The 21,877-nt window shown below is 44.0% G+C and overlaps 1 protein-coding gene across 2 annotated transcripts; it reads left to right on the top strand.

The window, feature by feature from the left end:
• Positions 1–1,407: 1,407 nt before the first annotated feature.
• bsdc1 (BSD domain containing 1) lies at positions 1,408–21,283 on the top strand. 2 transcript variants are annotated; one of them, XM_055656678.1, is made up of 11 exons: positions 1,408–1,478; positions 3,735–3,798; positions 4,984–5,100; positions 8,797–8,964; positions 9,303–9,357; positions 11,848–11,963; positions 14,051–14,119; positions 16,161–16,248; positions 16,643–17,182; positions 19,689–19,795; positions 19,898–21,283. In XM_055656678.1, exons 1-11 carry the CDS (start codon positions 1,468–1,470, stop codon positions 19,928–19,930), a joined length of 1,368 nt encoding a protein of 455 aa, XP_055512653.1. In that variant the 5' UTR covers positions 1,408–1,467; the 3' UTR covers positions 19,931–21,283. The 2 variants fall into 2 exon arrangements, with proteins under 2 accessions (XP_055512653.1, XP_055512652.1); XM_055656677.1 differs by lacking the exon at positions 1,408–1,478 and adding an exon at positions 2,091–2,113.
• Positions 21,284–21,877: the final 594 nt, after the last annotated feature.

Raw genomic sequence — 21,877 nt, 5'->3', positions numbered from 1 at the left:
TGGGTGAGCAGACTTTTGATGTAGGTGGGGGCAAGCCCGTTAAGGGCTTTGTAAACATAAAGAAGGATCTTGAAATTTATTCGGAACCGCACAGGGAGCCAGTGGAGAGAGGCCAGAATCGGGGCGATGTGGTCCCTTTTTCAGGTGCCCGTCAGGAGTCTCGCTGCGGTGTTTTGGACCAATTGCAGGCGGGACAGGGAAGATTGGCTGCTGCCACTGTAGAGGGAGTTGCAGTAATCGAGGCGGGAGGAGATAAATGTGTGGATGATCTTTTCAGGTATTAACGGGTCCTTTTCAGAATGGCAGGCAGTGACAAGTGGAATGCCGAAAGGCTCGGTGGTGACAGTCTAGTTATTTACAACATATATTAACGATTTAAACGAGGGAATTAAATGTGACATCTCCAAGTTTGCGGATGACACAAAGCTGGGTGGCAGTGTCAGCTGCGATGAGGATGCTATGAGGCTGCAGGATGACTTGGATAGGTTGTGTGAGTGGGCTGATGCATAGCAGATGCTGTATAATGTGGATAAATGTGAGGTTATCCACTTTGGTTGCAATAACAGGAAAGCAGATTATTATCTGAATGGTGTCAGATTAGGAAAAGGGGAAGTACAACGAGATCTGCTTGTACACCAGTCACTGAAAGTAAGCATGCAGGTACAGCAGGCAGTGAAGAAAGCTAATGGCATGTTGGCCTTCATTGCGAGAGGATTTGAGTTTAGGAGCAAGAAGGTCCTACTGCAGTTGTACAGGGCCCTGGTGAGACCGCACCTGGAGTATTGTGTGCAATTTTGGTCTCCTAATTTGAGGAAGGACATTGTGCTATTGAGTGAGTGCAGCGTAAATTCACCAGGTAAATTACCGGGATGGCGGGACTGACATATGATGAAAGAATGGGTCGACTGGGCATATATTCACTGGAATTTAGAAGGAGGATAGAAACATATAAAATTCTTGAGGAATTGGACAGGCTAGATGCAGGAAAAATGTTCCCAATGTTGGGGGAGTCCAGAACCAGGGGCCACAGTTTAAGAATAAGGGGTCGGTCATTTAGGACTGAGATGAGGAAAAACTTTTTCACCCAGAGAGTTGCGAATCTGTGGAATTCTCTGCTCCAGAAGGCGGTGGAGGCCAATTCACTGGATGTTTTCAAGAGAAAGTTACATTTAGCTAACGGAATTAAGGGATATGGGGAGAAGGCAGGAACTGATTGTGGATGATCCATGATCACATTGAATGGTGGTGCTGGCTCGATGGGCTGAACGGCCTCATACTCCTGCTGCCCCCTAGTGGCTGTGTCTATGCGGGCATCTCACCGCGGCGTCATTACGCATTCACCCTGATTTACATACATGTACGTAAACGTCAACACGTCATAGCAGCGCATGCGCGGATACGGGGCGTGTCCTCGTGACGTCACGTCGGGGTGAAAGGTGATATTATCGATGACGCCATCGAGGGAAGATGGCGGATGGGTGAGTGGGGGGGGGCGGGATTGATGGAGGCGAGGGGGCAGAGGGGGGGTAGGGGTAGGGGCAGGAGGGACAGCAGGGGCCTGAGGGGTAGCGGGACCAGCGGTAGGGGTAGGGGTGTGAGGGGCAGGGGCAGGAGACAGAGGCTTGGGTGTGGAGGGGGTAGGGACTGGGGAGGCCTGTCTGGGGGTTGGGGCAGCAGGACAGGGGAGGAGGAGGGGCGCAGGGACGGGTGGGACGGGTGTAGGGGTGGGTGGGGGGGGGGGGGGGGGGTCATCAGGACGGGGCCAGGTAGGGAGGGAGGGAGAGAGAGGGGAGGATGGAGAAATGGGGGTGGGGTGGGGTGGGGTGGGGGGGGGGAGTGAAGGAAGGAACTGCAGATGTGGTGGACATCGAAGGGATGAAAGAGATTGCAGAAAGAAGGGGGGAAATAGAGGAGTGGGGAAGGAATGGGGATGAGTTGAAAGCTGTAGGATAACATAGCTAGATCAATAAATAGGGAAGTATTGGCAAGTGGAAAAGTATTGAGGTTAGGGGTCGTTATTTTGATAAGAAATGTGATTATTTTTGAAGTGTTGGATGATTGAAGGGTGTCATTATTCAGAGGCACCTGGCTGTCCCTGGACCTTCATGTGTGGGTGGGGCAAACAGAAGTTTAAACCAGTACCTGCTGTTCCTTCCTACACAAACGTCACCCATCATCCTCTCCAGAGATGCTGCCTGTTCATCTGAGGTAGTCCAGCATCTTGTGCCTATCAATGGCAAACAGAAAGGTGGTCTTCGTTGTAAAAGTGAAAACACATTGAATTGGAGAAACTCAATGGGTCAGGCAGCATCTGTGGAGGGAATCCCGCAGGGGACGTTTTACTGAGCATTGGTTGTGCAGCTTGTGTGTGTGACTACCTCAAGGTTTTAGACTTAACTGCTTAAAGTCACTCTAATCGGCAGACATGTATGTGTGTGCAAATACACTTCTGACTTGTAATATATTAAGTACAGCTTGCATCAGTATTATTTAAACAAATCTTGCAATGCATGGAGGGATCTATTTTGCAGCCATATTAAACAGTATTTTTGAAGAAGGGCCTCGACCCAAAAAGTCACCCATTCCTTTTCTCCAGAGATGCTGCCTGTCCCGCTGAGTTACCCCAGTATTTTGTGTCTACCTTCTGTAAACAGTGTTATTGATTGGCCGTAATATTTAACAAAATAACCTGCCTTTAAAGTAATCATTGCGAATAGATCATGGATGTAGTTTAGCAAAGTCAGCATTTATTATTTATTCTAAATTTCTCTTGAGAAAGTGGTGAGAAATCTTCACAAACCTATGCAGTTGGGTGGACAGTGTCAGGATTTTAACCAGTGAAATTTATGTCATTGCTTTCCAGGGAGCTACTGAATTTAGACCTGTCTCTAAACCTCCTCCCTTGACTCTGTCCAGGGACCTGACAGTTTTTTCAGATTAGGCAGAGGTTCACTTGCACCTCTTCTAACCTCATTTACTGTATCCATTGTTCAAGATGTGGACTCTTATACATCAGTGAGACCAAACGCAGATAGTGATCGTTTTGCAGAACACCTTCCCTCAGCCCGCTTGAACCAATCTTGATCTCCTTGGACACTTTAATTCTGCTTCCCATTCCTACACAGACCTTTCTGTCCTCAGTCTCCTCCATTGTCAGAGTGAGGCTAAATACAAATTGGAGGAACAACATCACATATTTCGCTTGGGCAGCTTACAGCCCTGTGGTATGAACATTGATTTCTCTCACTTTTCATTTTCACCCTCAAAACAGCTTACAATGGCCTATGGTAGACAAAAATGCTGAAGAAACTCAGCGGGTACAGCAGCATCTATGGAGCGAAGGAAATAGGCAACGCTTCGGGCCGAAAGGCCTATTTCTTATCTCATCCAGAAAAATTAGTAAATTGAAAAACCTTGGATTTCTACTCTGACAGTTGTTTGATCTTGATGTGCTGTGGAGTTCAGGGGTCTCTGTCCTTTTTTCTCATTATGTTATTGGCACCAATCAGAATATAATAAGCAAGCAACTTTCTAGATGGATTTTAGATTGCTGTCACGCTGCTGTGCTGTCGGTTAGATGTTGTTTCCCTACAGTGAGATGTTGCTCTTTCACCACAAAAGAATATGCTGCAGTTTTGATTTGGTTGTCAAGTCCCCGAATGTCTGGGCTATATAAATATATTATATATTTTTTAATTTAAGAAATTGAATTGGAGGAATATCTTTCCTTGCAGGGAATCTGGTGGTAGTTGGTGGGGCAGTTGGATACAAGATGGTCTCCAATCAGTCAAAGAAAAGGTAAGCAAATAAATGTTTGCGTTGTAATGAATAGAGTTGAAGGATTTGCAAGAATTTGTTTTACAACATGTTTGTGTATAAAATATCCTTTGCAGCAGATATAGAGTGGTGTCAATCTTTGACCATTCAGAGTTTAGAAGTGTCCTTTTTTTAATTGAATTATTTGAATTAAGACATTTTCACCTGGTGACCTTTTTGGAAGGAGGACTGGAAAACAAGTGTATGACCTGTCTGAATGATGTCTCTCCAGGTAATACCTTGCTTGGTTATTGTTTATGTATGTATCAGGAGGCAGTCAGTCGGCTGACCTTGGGATGTTGACTCCAAGTTTGGCCGTGTCTTGACTGATGTTGACAGGTACCAGACCAAGCCTGCTAGCTCCTTACCAGGGCTGATTCAGCTGCACTTTAACCGCTCCATTCAACATTCAGTCGGGGTTCTCCCCAAACCTGTAACACTGAGCATGCCCCGTGACATCTCAGGAAAGAGAACCAGTTAATAATAAGACTATTAATAATCTTGCCATCTGAAATTTGAACTTGTGAAATAGGGATGTTAATCTTTGCACACCATGTTAAAACATTAAACACTCTCCCCTCTATCAAAGCAAGATGACTTCCGAATCAATTGTAGAATGATAAGGAGCAAGCCTTTGCTTCCTCAGCTACTGTGGAGTGACACCAGTATACATGGGGTGTAAGAGGCTTTGTATACATGCTTTCCATTGCTTTTAGTGATCAGATGAAGTGTGGGTTGTAACTTAGTTCCCAGGGCATGCAATAAGATGCCTCTATATAAATTTCAATGGGCTCTTAAATGTTTGGCCAATGAGATCTTCGGTTAGCAGTGTGAGCTAGATGTGGGTTTCATGCCTGACAGTGTGCTGATTGTACATCCCCTCTCTCCGTTTTTGTGACTGAATAATCTTGGTGGTTGCAGTGTGGGATTGAGTGGAGGAGATTACTTGTGTATAGCGAGGAAAGCCAAAGTAGAGAACAAATCAAAGTGGCATGCTGTTCCAAGTGTATAATGTTTAGAGTGCCATTAATGGGTGATGGGCGGAGACCACTGCTCTGGTGGACCCCTTCGTGGATGAAGGATGAAAGAAATTAAGAGAAGATTTTTAAAACTTTCTTGGTGAATTTAACGGTGATGTGTTTGACTTCTACTCCCCTCTCCTGGCAGTCTACGGAAGCATTGGAATTTATGAAGCGGGACCTTGCCGAATTCTCGCATGTTGTGCAACATGATACAGCGTGTACAATTGCTGCTACTGCAAACGCGGTGAAAGAGAAGCTGAGTGTGAGTATACGGCATTCAGTTACTGAGCAACTGGGTACAATCCAGGATCTTCAAATCACAGAAATAAGTTTCCTTCTGATACTTGGTTGAAATTTATGAGTTGTCCTTAAATACAGGAGAGATGCCAGAGGATTGGAGGGTGGCAAATGTTGTGCCTCTTTTCAAGAAGGACGGCAGGGAAAATGCTGGGAACAATAGGCCGGTGAGCTTAACATCTGTAGTTGGTAAGTTACTGGAGAGTATACTGAAGGATAGGATATACTGGCATTTGGATGGGCAAGGGCTGATTAGGGATAGTAACCAGCATGGTTTTGTACATGGGAGGTCGGGTCTCGCAAATCTGATAGATTTTTTTGAAGACGTGAGCAAAAAGGTTGATAAAGGCAGATCTGTAGATGTGTACATGGACTGCAGTAAGGTGTTCGACAAGGTGCCACATAGTGGGTTGCTCTGGAAGGTTAGATCTCATGGGATCCAGGGAGAGATAGCTGAATGGATAGCAAATTGGCTCCATGGAAAGAAGCAGAGGGTGATGGTGGAAGGTTGCTTCTCAGACTGGAGGGCTGTGACTAATGGTGTGCCACAAGGTTCGTTGCTGGGCCCGTTACTGTTACTCATCTGCATCAATGATTTGGATGAGAACATACAGGGCAAGATTAGTAAGTTTGCTGATGATACAAAAGTGAGTGGTTTTGCAGATAGTGAAGATGGTTGTGAAAGATTGCAGCAGGATCTGGATCGATTGGCCAGGTGGGCGGAAGAATGGTTGATGAAATTTAATACAGAGAAGTGTGAGGTATTGCATCTTAGGATGTCGAACAAGGGCAGACAATAGACAATAGGGCAGGAGTAGGCCGTTCGGTCCTTCGAGCCAGCACCGCCATTCAATGTGATCATGGCTGATGATCACATTACACGGTAAATGGTAGGCCCCTGGGGAGTGTTGTAGAGCAGATGGATCTAGGAGTGCAAGTGCATAGTTCCTTGAAGGTCGAGTCGCAGGTAGATAAGGTAGTCAAAGAAGCTTTTGGCACTTTGGCCTTCATCAGCCAGAGTATAGAAGTTGGGAGGTCATGTTGCAGTTGTATAAGACATTGGTGAGACCACATTTAGAATATTGTGTTCAGTTCTGGGCATCATGTTATATGAAAGATGTTGTCAAGCTTGAAAGGGTTCAGAATAGATTTATGAGGATGTTGCCAGGACTTGAGGGTGTGAGCTATAGGGAGAGGTTAAGTAGGCTTGGTCTCTATCCCACGGAGTGTAGGAGGATGAGGGGAGATCTTATGGAGGTATACCAAATCATGAGAGGAATCAATCGGGTAGATGCACAGAGTCTTTTACCCAGAGTAGGGGAATCAAGGACCAGAGGACATAGGTTCAAGGTGAAGGGGACAAGATTCAATAGGAATCCAAGGGGTAACTTTTTCACACACAGGGTGGTGGGTGTATGGAACAAGCTGCCAGAGGAGGTAGTTGAGGCTGAGCCAATCCCATCGTTTAAGAAACAGTTGGGCAGGTACATGGATAGGACAGGTTTGGAGGGTTATGGACCAAGCTCAGGCTAGGAAGACTAGGGTAGCTTGGACATTGTTGGCTGGTGTGGGCGAGTTGGGCCGAAGGGCCTGTTCCACACTGAATTACTCTATGACTCTTGGCAGCCTATTTGCCAGGATGGCACGGTGGTGCAGCGGTAGAGTTGATGCATCATCGCGCCAAAGATCCAGGTTCGATCCTGACAACGGGTGCTGTCTGTACGGAGTCTATACATTCATACCGTGATCCCGTGGTTTTTTTTCCAAGTTCCCTGGTTTCCTCCCACACTCCAAAGACGTACAGGTCTGTGGACTAATTTGACTTTGTTAAAATAGTAAATTGTCCCTTGTGTGTAGGATAGTGCTGGTGTACGGGCTGATCACTAGTTTACGTGGAATTGGGCCGAAGGGCCTGTTTCCGCGCTGTATCTCTAAACAAAACAATTTCAAATAATGATAAAGCGGGCCTCGGCGTTGTTATATAAAGCCATGTTGATTATTAACGCTCTTCTGATGCAGGGAATCTATCGAGGCAACATGAAGCAGTAGTTCTCTCTTAACTCAGAATAACTCTGAATTTGTCCAGCATGGCACTCGCTTCAGGGGCAGTTGAGCCTGAGCAATAAATGTGATTCCTTCTAGCTATATCTCTGCTCTGTCAATGAATAATTCAAAATAAATTACTACTTCCATTAAAAATATGTAAGCATAAGACTAAAACATACATTTGATAAGGTTCTATTTGCTTGAGCTGTAAACCTGCCTGCACAAATCCCAAATTCAGAAATATCCTGCCAATTGACAGCACCTGTGGATGTAATCAGGATATGTTTTGTACAATGAATATAAAGTATTGATGTTTGTGTTGAATGAATAACATGCTAGATAGTTGGATTATATAGCAGGTCAGATACATGGAGTAAGCAGCTTTCCTTTGTTTCAGTAGTGCCGTGGAGCTGAAGATTGTTACAGTGTGAAGAGAATGTACAGGCGAGGAGGGGGGAAGTGGGTAAACACATTATTATTGTCGAAATCCATCGACCGGGATAGATTAATATAAAGTGTCCCAGTGTGATGCTGTTAACGAGGCATTCCCCAGAGGGTGGGCATACTCCCCCCTCCCCATGACAAGAAATGCATTGTCAGACTTTTCTGTGGAGAACAGGTAAAGACAGCTGCAAGGATAGATTCAAGATTCAAGAGTTAATTGTCATGTGTCCCAGATAGTCGACTTTAGTCAACATTCGATTCTGGATCCTCTGCTTACAGTAAAATCAAATATTTAAGCAACTAGTCGGTATGTATTCCTGACTGATTTTCAAGAGTCGGAGTCCTCAGCACGGAAACAGGCCCTTTGGCCCAACTTGTCTATGCCAACCAAGATTCTCGATTTAAGCTAGTCCCATTTGATCCATATCTTCCTATATCTTTCCTATCCATGTACCTGTCTAAGTGTCTTCCTCTGGCAGCTTGTTCATTATACCCACTACCCTTGTGAGTTTCTATTCTATGGTTATCTGACTTTAATCTTTTGTTTCCATTCACAGTTATCCAGTTTCGCAACGTTCTCATTGTTTTCACTACACGCTCTATAAAAATATCACGTCAGCAAGATTTGTATACCGTTCTAGGTATCTGAAGGGTTTCGATTCAATGGGCAGTGTAATTGCTGAAAGGACATTGAAATGTAATTCAAACTCCATGTTGTATTCAAGCTGTAGACGTGGACAACAGGAAATAGAGGCATGTCGGGCTAGCTGTGTTTGCTACCGAGATTCTTTACACAGTATTGGTCAACCCTGGTTAACTCATCCCTTCCCACCAAGCCACCCCTTCCCCTGGTGCCTTTCCCCACAACCTTTGGTTTAAACCGGCATCTGCAGTTCCCTATACTACTGGACAGAGTCTATCAGGTGGATCTGAATGACATTACAGTATTTATTCTCTCAGTACACTCCCTGGTGCAGGCCAGCTCTTCAACTCTCAATGTTGTTTAAAGTTATTTTGTTTAAATTGTACAGAATGACTACAAGGCAAAAATATTGTACCTAAAAATAAAGCTGTATTTATCAGTCAGAGCCTGACTTTCAAATGAGGCGGTTACACATGAACTAGTTCAGTACATTAATTGTACGGTGTTTGCTTCATCCCTTGTCTGTAGGCAGAAACATCTACAGGAGCAGGCCAGCAAGTCAAGAAAGGATTATCAAACATTCTGGGAGTCCTCTCCGACACATTTGCTCCTCCTCCGGACAAAACAATTGACTGCGATGTTATCACACTGGTTGCAACACCCTCTGGCACTACAGAACTCTACGACAGCACAAAGGTACATGGAACCATTTTCAATTGTCAGTGTCCGAGAATGGTCCCTGAGCCACTGAGTTACTCCAGCATTTTGTGTCCATTTTTGTAAACCTGCAGTTTCTAGTTTTTACATTTGTTCAACTGTTAGTACAAAAGATTAATTTTGTATGTATTGTAGCCTTCACCATTTGGGCAAACTCCTTGCGCTGAATGAGGGTCAGGGGTTCTGGCAAACTCCTCATGCTGAGTGATGTTTGAGAGGTACGGGTAAACTCCCTGTGCTGCATGAGGCCCTCGGACTGACGGGCGGGCAGCCTGTGTGCATCAGTTTGTTCACTAACCCGTATGTGTTGGTTACAGGCTCGGCTTTACACGCTCCAGGCTGATCCTGCCACCTACTGCAATGAACCCGACGGTGAGACTTTTGAGATGCCTTTTGATACAAGTTATAGCCTCAGAATTTTAGTATATTGTCTTGGTTTACTCCATTCTAGTAGCTGTTAAATACTGAAATAATTGTAACTCTATAAGTGCTTTTGTTTAAAAAAAATAATTGTATAAAATCGTGAGAGAATTAGATCAGGTGGATGCACAGAGTCTCTTGTTTAGAGTCGGGGAATTGAGGACCAGGTGACATAGGTTTAAGGTGAAGGGGAAAAGATTAAATAGGAATCTGAGGGGTAACTTTTTCACACAAAGGGTGGTGGGTGAATGGAACAAGCTGCCAGAGGACGTAGTTGAGGCTGGGACTATCCCAACGATTAAGAAACAGTTTGACAAGTACATGGATAGGACAGGTTTGAAAGGATATGGACCAAACGCAGGCAGGTGGAACTAGTGTAGCAGGGACATGTTGGCTGGTGTGGGCAAGTTGGGCTGAAGGGCCTTATTCCGTGCTGTCTCACTCTATGACTGAAAAGTGTACAACTGCAAAAGACAACACTTCTCTGGTCAGTCCCCAAAGCTGATGCCTCTTTGTAGCCTGTTTCTGAGATTTCCAGAGTTGCTTCTGCCCTCCATTCTGCTTCTTACACTCTCTTCCACACATTCACCACACTCAAGCATTTAAATTGAAATAATCTGTGCCGCCTTGCTGCAAAACTTGAGCCTTCTCAGTGTTAACCGATTAAAATGGTTAGCTGGGATCATTTATCTTGTATTCTCACCAAGTTCAAATTATTAACTGTTTTCAAAGGTTTTTTTGTTCTGATGTTTTTGAGCATTGTTGTTTTGCTGTGCGGTTAAATTCTTAGCCTAGCATCACGATTAAAGCTGTGTGCATTGTCCCAGATGTGGTTGTTCCAGTCCTTTTTTATCATTGGTGTCTGTATATTGTGCTTCAGATCTGATCCATCAGGCTACAGGTTATCACTCAGTTATTACTGTACACTGTATGTTATTGTAAAACCTGCAGGCAGTTCTGCCACCACATGGTCGTTGGGTTCCTAACAAGCTCTGTTGTAGAAAATCATGTTACCGGGTGGTGCATTGCTAGAGTTTTTGCCATACAGCAAATGCAGTGCCATAGACTCGCGTTTGATCTTGACTACGGGTGCTGTCTGTACGGAGTTTGTACGTTCTCTCCATGACCTGCCTGGGTTTTCTCCGAGATCTTTGGTTTCCTCCCACACTCCAAAGGCGTGCAGGTTTGTAGGTTAATTGGCTTGGTAAATGTAAAAATTGTCCCTAGTGGGATAGGGTTAGTGTGTGGGGGGTCGCTGGTCAGTGCAGACCCGGTGGGCCGAAGGGCCTGTTTCCGCAGTATCTCTAAACTAAACGAAAAGACAATTGACTCCGTGGGGAAAAGGGAGTTAGGGGTTATTGTTTGATTCACTAAGTTATTTTTCACACAGCATTTAAAAAAATAAAGCTCTTTTCAATAGCAGTTTTGTTTCTGCAAGCTGAAAATACTAAAGGCTGCATGTTACATTGTTTAATGGAGTATCCTTTCACAAGTGTCCATAGAGGTGATTGCTTGTCAGTTTCAATTGTCCATCTGCAGTTAAACTGTCCGTGTTGTTGAGAGACAGTGGTGTTTGAATACTGTGGGGACGATTCATGAAAACACGTTCTCCCCCCCCTCTTCTGTTTGAATTCAATAAACTTTTTTACTGTGTGTCAATTTCTAAAATAACTTTTAAATGGTTCTCTAGTTCCCAATCAAAATTTTGTTAAAACTAATTGGGCCTGCTTAATGCAGATAATATTCCCTAATCCATCTTCACCTTAGCCAATCATGAAAATGAGTGTTATAGCAGAACTAGCTGTATTGGGAAAACAAAAAACTAATTGTTATTCAGTGATTTATAATTCAGCAGGAATGTAAAATCTTTTTTTGAATCAAACTGCGCACACTGTCACATACACTTTCTCCCCCATGTTTTTGAGGAGAAGCTGAACTTTATGCTTGAGTTTGTTTTAGCTGAAGATTGGGAGTTGAGGAATCAATGATGGATTGGAGGTAGACAAAAATGTTGGAGAAACTCAGCGGGTGAGGCAGCATCTATGAAGCGAAAGAATAGATGACGTTTCAGGTCGAGACCCTACTTCAGACTGATGTGGGGGGGGGGTGGGGGGTGTGGGAAGAAAGGCAGAGGCGGAGACAGTGGGCTGTGGGAGAGCTGGGAAGTGAGGGGTGGCTCAGCACTTCAACTCCCCCTCCCATTCCGAATCCGACCTTTCTGTCCTGGGCCTCCTCCATGGTCAGAGTGAGTCCCACTGCAAATTGGAGGAACAGCACCTCATATTTTGCATAAAACTCTTAAACAAATGGTAGATTGGAACAACCTCTCTCAGCCCCTTTCCCCAGACGCAGCAGGTTAACACAACACTTCCCCAATTCCCAGCTTGATATTAGTGTTCAGGCAGTGTGTTTGTAATATCTGCTTGTTCTGTCTCTCTGCAGGGCCCCTGGAGCTTTACGATGAGTGGGTGGCTGGTTTTAATCTTGATGAGCGGAAAGGGGAAATCTCAGACCTGTTGGTAAACAGCCCTTCAGTGCGTGCGCTTTATACAAATATGGTGAGTACTGCGTACTTCACTAATGCACCGGATCCGTTCAGTCATTCCCACTTGTATTGTCGGGTAGTTTCAATGTGAAATTACTTGAACAACTACCAATGGGTTAGCCACAGCTATAATAGTTTTAATTATTTATTAGTTAGTCACTAGTTTTGTGATTGTTTTTGGTATAGACCATAGTGAAGGGAACATGTTCATGTATTTTATATTTCATGTATTATAATAATGGTGATTGTATTCCCACCCGGAATGCCATGGAACAGTACGGAATGCTACAATTTTCCACTCCAGTTCCTGCGGAGTAAATTCCCAAGCTGCAGCCGGTTAAACCGAGTGGCCCACAATGATGGCATAGGCTGGAACAAAGAACAAAGATCCTTGGACATGTTCATCACTATAGAATTCACACAAAACATCCCCACACAGCAAGAACCAAAGTTTCCCACTGTGTGGGAAGGCACCAAAGTCTCGTTCCCCGTGTCATCTCCCCATAGACTGCGGCCCGATTCCAGCCTGCCCGGGGTGTTAGTCCCATATTGAGTCAGGGGCAAAGCTTGAATGTGCTTTTTGACCAGTTGTCAATGTTCTCATGTTAAAGGTCAAGATGTAATGAATGGTTTAGCAGGCCCCTTCTGCCTTATCTCCAGCCACTGTGGAAATAGTATTTTTAATATTGTGCCTGTTTCAGAAGGGCTGTAAGGAAAGCCTTGGAACTATAGACCAGAAAACCCATCATCTCTTGTTGACGAGTTACTGTAGAGGATTCTGCAGGGCCACAGGCCTCCAGTCAGAAAAACAACCTTCCACCACCACCCTTTGCTTCCTTCCAGGAAGCCCATTCTGACTCCAGTTACCTCATTCTACCTAATCCCATGCGATTTAACTTTCCAGAGTAGCCCATCATGTAGATCACAATCAAAGGCTTTTGCCTTGGTATGGACTTGCCAACCTTCTTGGTAACTTCTTCAAAAAACTTCAATTAGTAAGTCGTGATCACCCACGTACAAAGCCATGCTGACTATCTCTGAGCTCCCCTTATCTATCCAAATGCATGTACATTTTATCCCTCAGAATCATCTCCAGTAACATGGCTATCACAGATGTTATGGTCAGTGGTCTATAGTTCCCAGGCTTTTCCTCACAGCCCTTCTAAATAGAGGCATAACACGAGCAGCCCTTCAGTTATCTGGCATCTCACCTTACCCTTTTTTACATTCGTTTTCGGCTTGCGGCTACCCTGCCTAACTGGTCAAAACTTTCATTACGTCCTTGTATACCTTCATCAACATTGCCATTGATGTCGCCACCAAGTGATATCTGCAGTCCTGTGACCTTATTATCCTCAGGAGAATATGACAAATGGGCTGTGAATATATTTGTGTTTCCCACTTGCTGAATGAAACACACTGAGTCTGATTTGTTCAAAGGGACATGGTTTGTTCAATTGAAAGCTGTATGCCAATTGTGTTAAGTCCTCAGTGCCATTCTCTACAGTTTGGCAGCATAATCGTATTGAAATGTACCAAATTCAGGGTTGCTCAGGCTGGATACACAAGATGTTTCCTCTGCTGAATCTCATCAGGGTTGGATGCTCAGGACTGAAATGAGGAAATACTTCTTCAGAAGTTGGCAAATCCTAGAATTATTTACCCAAGAGTTCATTCAAAGATCGCTGGATGTCTGGATATTATGGGATGGGAGAAGATGGTGCTGGTGCAGAGAATGGTGTTGAGGTGGGGAATAGATGGTGGAGGGGTGTGGCCCCACTCCTGGATCGGTATGTTCAGTGTTCCTGTGGGTCTTATGCACCGCAGACATTGACACATGGGGTCAGGTGAGCATTGTGACATCTGGATACATACGCTCACATGCCAGATGCCCTGAAGGTCTGGGAATTAGCCGGGCTCACAATCGTCTGTTCCAAGGTGTGGTACAACCTGAAGATGGGAAGAGAGAGCAAGACAAGACATCAACAGTAGAGATGATTAAATCCTCCAATTTACGAAGCAATTAATGATTTATTTGGAGTGTTTGGTTTAAAGCTGTGTTTGAACTCGGACTGTAACTGTGTCGTTTTCCCTGAACAGGTGCCAGCGGCTGTGTCACATTCAGAGTTTTGGCATCGATACTTTTATAAATTATACCAGTTTGATCAGGTAAGTAGTCATGGCAAATTTAATCCACAGTCTCCACTTTTGTCATTATGTTGTGGGCTGTTAGTGGCACCTGAACAGGTAGAAATTCAAACTAGGGTGGAAGTTGGTTTGCAATTTATTCTCAATATGAAATGTTTACTTCACACTGTAATTTTGTGTTTCTGGTAATATCTGGAAATTAACAAACACAGTATGTTGAAGCTTGATATAAATGTATGCTTTGCCCAGTCATAGATCATCCAGCACAGAAACAGGACACTCAGCCCAACTCGTCCATGCCAGCCATGATGCTCCATCTAAACTAGAACCATATCCCTCTAAACCCTTCTGTGTACCTGTCCAAAGGTCTTTTAAATGCTGTTATAGTCCTTGCCTCAACTACCTCCTCTGGCAGAAATAAGTTCCTCCCATTTCAGGGCACCATAATGTTTGGGACACAGCAATGTCATGTAAATGAAAGTAGTCATGTTTAGTATTTTGTTGCCTATCCTTTCTATGAAGGACAGCTTGAAGTCTGTGATTCATGGACATCACCAGTTGCCGCTGGGTGTCTTCTCTGGTGATGCTCGGCCAGGCCTGTATTGCAGCCATCTTTAGCTTATGCTCGTTTTGGGGGCTAGTCCCCTTCAGATTTTTCTACAGCATATAAAAGGCATGCACAATTGGGTTCAGATCGGGTGATTGACTTGGCCACTCAAGAATTTACAATTTTTTAACTTAGAAAAAATCCTTTGTTGCTTTAGCAGTAGGTTTGGGATCATTGTCTTGCTGTAGAATGAACCGCCGGCCAATGAGTTTTGAGGCATTTGTTTGAACTTGAGCAGATAGGATGTGTCTATACACTTCAGAATTCATTATGATACTACCATCAGCAGTTGTGTCATCGATGAAGATTAGTGAGCCAGTACCTTCAGCAGCCATACATGCCCAGGCCATAACACCCCCCACCACCGTGTTTCACAGATAAGGTGGTATTCCTTGGATCTTGGGCAGTTCCTTCTCTCCTCCATACTTTGCTCTTGCCATCACTCTGATATAAGTTAATCTTTGTCTCATCTGTCCACAAGACCTTTTTTCCAGAATTGTGGTTGCTCTTTTAAGTACTTCTTGGCAAACTGTAACCTGACCATCCTATTTTTGTGGCTAACCAGTGATCTGCATCTTGCAGTGTAGCCTCTGCATTTCTGTTCATGAAGTCTTCTGCGGACAGTGGTCATTGACAAGTCCACACCTGACTCCTGAAGAGTGTTTCTGATCTGCTGGACAGGTGTTTGTGGATATTTCTTTATTATAGAGAGATTTCTTCTGTCATCAGCTGTGGAGGTCTTCCTTGGCCTGCCAGTCCCTTTGCGATTAGTAAGCTCACCAGTGCTCTCTTTTTAATGATGTTCCAAACAGTTGATTTTGGTAAGCCTAAGGTTTGGCTGATGTCCCTTAACAGTTTTTATTCTTGTTTCTCATAATGGCTTCTTTGACTTTCATTGGCACAACTTTGGTCCTCATGTTGATAAACAGCAATAAAAGTTTCCAAAGGTGATGGAAAGACTGGAGGAAGGACTAGGTGCTGAGAGCTCTCTTATACCTGCATTAAGGAGGCAATTAAACACACCTGAGCAATTACAAACACCTGTGAAGCCATGTGTCCCAAACACTATGGTGCCCTGAAATGGGGAGGACTATGTATAAATACTGCTGTAATTTCTACACGGTGAAACCAAAATGTATAAAAATACCCTGACAATGTGCACTTTAACCACATGTGATTTTTTTTCTATTACAAATCTCAAATTGTGGAGTACAGAGGCAAATAAATAAATGGTGGGTCTTTGTCCCAAACATTATGGAGGCCACTATACTGTTTTTCTGTATGAAATTTCTTAACTTTATGTCAAGTTGCTTATATACTTAGTTTCTAAGTATCTAAGAAATTAGAATAGGGTTATTATTTAATATTAAAATTTATATTCAGTAACTTGTCCCTGTAGTCTACTACAAATAGTGTAATTCCCTGCAGGTGCTATGTCATTGTGTTTGCTTTCAGGAGGAAAGCAGGAGAATAGCGTTGAAACAGAGAGCGGAGCAGACTTCTCAGTCCGAGGAACTCCAGTGGGAAGAGGAGGAGGAGGAGGGTAAGCACGTCACTGGCAATTACTCTGCTTTGGAGGCTAAGAGTAAATAGCTTTCAAGATGCCACTTAAACATGTGTTTGTGTAGAGACTCTGGCAGCAGCTGGGGGAGTCTCTACACAAACCAAGAGCAAGTGTTTGGCAAATAAGATTAAATATTTCAAATTAAAGCAAAGTTAATAATATTTATGAAATTGTATAAATGCCTAGAGCAGATAAGTTTATTATAAACTTGAAGTAATGAAGTAGCATTTTCTTAGTGGCATATTACTCCAACCAACCAGTTATCCAAGTAGTTTGGTAATATAACCCTGAATAGTCGCGGCTTTGTAGTTAAAACTTGATTGTGTATAATGAGTGATAGAAATAATTCTATTCCACGATTGTACATTTTCAGATGAATTTGTTGGGGCTTTGCCTCTTAACTCAAATGTTCAGCATTTGTCACTGAACTCATCATTACCTGTGCAACCTCCGGTGCTGTGCTCCAGAACAGAGAACTCTGTTGAACTTGAGAGTGTGGATGTTAGTGCCATTGGCCAAGCACCATCAGAGCACCAGTCTACAACTGCTGAACAGAGTCCTGTAGAACTCCAATTTCAAAGCCAGGTGTCCACTTCTAGTGAGACATCGAGGTCTGAGGAGACAGTGAAGGAGATTGGGGAGAAAGCCGAGGGAAGCTCGGCAAGATTGGTGCCGGAGCAGGAAGAGAAACCTCATCTTCCCACAGCCAAGGACCGGGTTCCCACCTTGGCCAAAGATGCAAATGGAGCATCGAAAGATCAGAAAGCAAAGGGCTCGACTGGAGGAGTGGCTGAGCCAAAGCATACAGTGAGACTGGAGACGACAAAAGATGATGGCGGACCAACTGATTTGAGAGTTTATGAACTCAATTCAGACAGCGGGAAGTCCACGCCATCCAATAATGGAAAGAAAGGTAATGTTTGAAGGGGGGGGGGGGGGGATTACTGGGGTCATTGTGGTAGATTACTGTGGGGGGGGGTCATTGTGGTAGATTACTGTGGTAGATACTGTGGGGGGGGGGGGGTCATTGTGGGGGGGTAGGTTACTCCGTGGGGGGGGGGGTCATTGTGGTGGATTACTGTGGGGGGGGTCATTGTGGTAGATTACTGTGGGGGGGGAGGTGTGGATTATCGTTGAAGATTACTGTGCTGTCCGATACATTTACAGGCATTTTTTTTAAAGATGTGAGATTTGATTTTAAAATTGTAATATCCTCATGTTGCCCATTGTAATAGTCGTGATGATCTATCATATTTGTGGCGCAGCGGTAGAGTTGCTGCCTTGCAGCGCCAGACACCCCGGTTCGATCCTGACTACGGGTGCTGTCTGTACGGAGTTTGTATGTTCTCCCCGTGGGTTTTCTCTGAGATCTTCAGTTTCCTCCCACACTCCAAACCTAACGTGCAGGTCTGTAGGTTAATTGACTTGGTATAAGTGTAAATTGTCCCTAGTGTGTGTTGGATAGTGCTACTGTGCGGAGATCGCTGGTCGGTGTGAAACCGGTGGGCCGAAGGGCCTATTTCCGCTTGTATCTCTAAACTAAACATTGATTTGCTACATGAGGCTAAAACTTCATGCGGTCAAACTAATCCAGTTCAAAGTTACACCTGAAAGAAAGGTGGTGTTTAAATCTTAATGTGCAGGAATATGAATTAATGAGTTAATACTTTCCATCAAGAGAGATGGAGAATTTAAAAATAGAAAATGAACGGAACACAATTTCTCTGCTTTTTGGTGCGGCAATGATTTGCATAAAAGAACAGAGCACAAGGTTGGCTAAACAATGGAATTATAAAGAGGATGTAGGAAGATTTTGAGGTGATTTAGACAAGTTGAAAGGGTGGATGAATAAATGGCAGAGCCAGTGTAAGCCAGTGTAAAATGGCTTGCCCCTTATTCTTAAACAGTGGCCCCTGGTTCTGGACTCCCCCAACATGGGGAACATGTTTCCTGTCTCTAGCGTGTCCAAACCCTTAATAATCTTATATGTTTCAATCAGATCGCCTCTCATCCTTCTAACCTCCAGAGTATACAAGCCCAGCCGCTCCATTCGCTCAGCATATGACAGTCCCGCCATCCAGGAAATTAACCTTGTAAACCTACACTGCACTCTCTCAATAGCAGGAATATCCTTCTTCAAATTAGGGAACCAAAACTGCACACAATACTCCAGGTGTAGTCTCACTGGGACTCTGTACAACTGCAGAAGGACCTCTTTGCTCCTATACTCAACTCCTCTTGTTATGAAGGCCAACATGCCATTCGCTTTCTTCACTGCTCGCTGTACCTGCATGCTTACTTTCATTGACTGATGAACAAGGACCCCCAGATCCCGTTGTACTTCCCCTTTTCCCAACTTGACACCATTTAGATAGTAATCTGCCTTCCTGTTTTTGCTACCAAAGTGGATAACCTCACATTTATCCGCATTAATCTGCATCTGCCATGCATCTACCCACTCACCCAACCTGTCCAAGTCACCCTACATTCTCATAGCATCCTCCTCACAGTTCACACTGCCGCCCAGCTTTGTGTCATCTGCAGATTTGCTAATGTTACTTTGAATCCCTTCATCTATTGACTTATATTGTAAGTAGCTGCGGTTCCAGCACCGAGCCTTGCGGTACCCCACTAGTCACTGCGCTTCCATTCTGAAAGGGACCCGTTAATCCCTACTCTTTGTTTCCTGTCTGCCAACCAATTTTCTATCCATGTCAGCACTCTAACCCAATACCATGTACTCTAATTTTGCCCACTAATCTCCTATGTGGGACCTTATCAAAGGCTTTCTGAAAGCCCAGGTACACTACATCCACTGGCCCTCCCTTTTCCATTTTCCTAGTTACATCCTCAAATTACAGCTGTGACACTCTCCTTCATGAATTAAGCAACTGCCCTTCTGTCTACCCCCAACGCTCTCTCTCTCTCTCTCTCTCTCTCCTGCAGCTTGTGTACCTGGAACATTAAGCTGTTAGTCGTGTCCCCTTCTTAGCCAGGTGTCCGTAACGGCCCAATCACACATACCTACCCACCACCTGAGTTCATCCACCTCACCTGTCAGACATTCTCGCATTAAAATAAATGCAATTAAAGCCAACACCTTGTTCGGTTCCTGCTGTACCACTAACACGTGGCACCGGGAATAATCCAGACATCACTACCCTGGAGCTTCTGCTTTTCAACCATTGCCTAACTCCCTATAATCATTTTGCAGGAGCTCGACTTTTCCTCCCAATATCATTTGTGCAAACATCCATAAAATAATGTAAATACTAATATAATACAAGAAGATATTTATAACTCTTGCTGAGGAGTGCTGGAGCTACTTGATTTTCTCCTTAATTGTTCATCATTTGGTCATCTCCTTACAAAGTAAATGTCAGATTGTTCCCGTCTTTCACTCTGAATATGAATTTCAGGGTCGAGCACTGACATCAGTGAGGACTGGGAAAAAGACTTTGATCTGGATATGACTGAGGAGGAGGTCCAGTTGGCACTATCGCAGGTGGATGTGACAGATCATCAGGTACAACGCCTTGGTTTGTGTCAGCTGTGACTGTACGCTGGTAAATACTACTGTATCTACTGCCCGACAGGTGGCCTCATTTGTAAATGTCTTCTCTTTCAGCTGGAAGATGAGGATTGGGAGAACTGGGAATAAAATGCGTTGGACACTACATTTCCCGCTGATTTCTCAAATTGTTTTTTCTTGATGTAATGGAGCTGGTGTTTATATTCTTAGCCCGTAGTGTAAATACAGGTATTGTATGTCATTGCTTCAATAAGCTGAGGAACATCTTTTCTACTGCATGTTATTGTATCATATACAGGCTTTTGAGCATGTGGCGGACTCCCAGATAAATCAGCATGGTTTATTACTGTTGACTTCTATTCGGTGAGAGGCATCACTGAATGTTTCTAATGATATTTTGTTTCCTGGTAATGAAGCTGGTTGTTTGTGCAATATATATTTTAAATTATACATGCATTTTCTAGCCCTCAGATATAAGAAACCATTAGTTTTGTAATTCAAATTCCCTTAGATCTTTTACAGATTTGCACTTGCAGCTATGAAAGTTAAATTATACAGTTAATTCACTAATGCGTTCTCTGTTTGAGCACCTTTTAAATAAAAAGTCAGCAACAATGCTGATGGGAACTTGTTTCTCCATTAGTCACAGTGAAGAGAAAGCTGCTTTAAAACTGGAGCATTACAAAATAAAAGTGAAAATAATTTCGATGCCAAATCTATTGGCATTTAAAAATCCTGTGAGTTCTCTATTTAAGAAAAAATCATTCCTTGTAGCCAATCATAAGCTAATGTCAATTGAATTCTGTTTTGAACGTTGAATATTGAATCGGGGATGTGGAAATGTTAACATGCCCCATCCACCCTGTCACGGTGATGGTGACGGTGGGATATGTCCAGAGATTTATTGCAGGGTGGCGCTGGAGGTTAGTGTTTACAGCTCAGCCTCACCAGGGGCAAGGGCTTGAAGAGAGATGGGCAGGAGCAGAGTTCAGCTTGTGATTATTGGGTCTTTAACCTGAGATCTCTCTGCTCAACGTGCTTTCTGGTTGTGACAGGTGAGAACGTTATAAAAGAAAACAAATGCTTTGTGAAAACGTAAAACTTGCATTCCATAAAGAATCTGAAAGCACGATTTGAGTCTGAAATAATAAGTGCTAGACCTACTCGGCAGGTCAGGCAGCATCTGTAGCGAGAGAGTAAATGTTTCAAATCCAGGGCCTTTCCCTTGATGAATGATCTTTGACCTGCAGTAGCCACTCTGCTTTGATCTGTGGACCTGCCCTTTGCTTTCCTCATTAATGTCCTCTTTGTGCGACCTTGCTCATGTGTGCACCACCACTGTTTCTGGGCTACCACTCACTTACTGTCGGACTAGGTTCAAGTTTGAAGAGATCACTACAAAACAGATGGATTTTTCTTAAAGAAATTAAGTGCAGCTTATGTAAATTAGAAACGAGAATTAAAAACGAGAGATACTCTGGAGTCAGATGTGTTTGTGCATGCGGCGGATGTTAAACTGGAGCACGATTGTACAAAACCCCCAGCCATCACGTGGACCAGTGCTCAGCTAGTGCCATGCTGCAGGATACCTGCAATCCTTTGTGCCACGAATCTTTCTGCACAGATGCTGCGACTATCTGAGTAGTTATTAAATATACTTTAGGCATTTATGATTAAATTAATTTTCAGTTTTAAAGACTGTTCTCGAAGCCACACAAATGAATTAAAATGGAAGTCCAAGACCTCAGGAGGCCAGATTTCTGCTCATGTGATTGGAACAGAATTAGGCCATTCGGTCCATTAAGTCATTCAATTATGGCTGATCTATCTTTCCTTCTCCACCCCTGCCTTCTCCCCGTAACCCCTGACACCCGTAGTAATCAATGCTACGCGACTCTAGGCTGAAGGGAAGCAGCTCACCTGATCCATTTGTGATCATTGTAGTGTGGAGTAGTGCTTGGGGTGCAGTGTCTTCCCCTGACCCCCCCCCCCCCCCCCCTCCCCTCACCTGCCCTCCACTCCCTCACCTCCCCTCCCCTCACCTCACCACCCCTCCCCCCCTCCCCTCACCTCACC

Source organism: Leucoraja erinacea, chromosome 26 (genome assembly GCF_028641065.1).
Source record: "Leucoraja erinacea ecotype New England chromosome 26, Leri_hhj_1, whole genome shotgun sequence".
Taxonomy (NCBI): domain Eukaryota; kingdom Metazoa; phylum Chordata; class Chondrichthyes; order Rajiformes; family Rajidae; genus Leucoraja; species Leucoraja erinaceus.
The sequence above is the reverse complement of the archived record's forward strand: the minus strand, read 5'-3'. Positions and strand labels throughout refer to the sequence as shown.

Bases quoted from the DNA above. Each gene is read 5' to 3' on its own strand.
- bsdc1 (XM_055656678.1), top strand. The intron at 11,964-14,050 runs GTGAGTACTGCG...TTCCCTGAACAG, and splicing joins GTGCGCTTTATACAAATATG to GTGCCAGCGGCTGTGTCACA. The intron at 14,120-16,160 runs GTAAGTAGTCAT...GTTTGCTTTCAG, and splicing joins AATTATACCAGTTTGATCAG to GAGGAAAGCAGGAGAATAGC.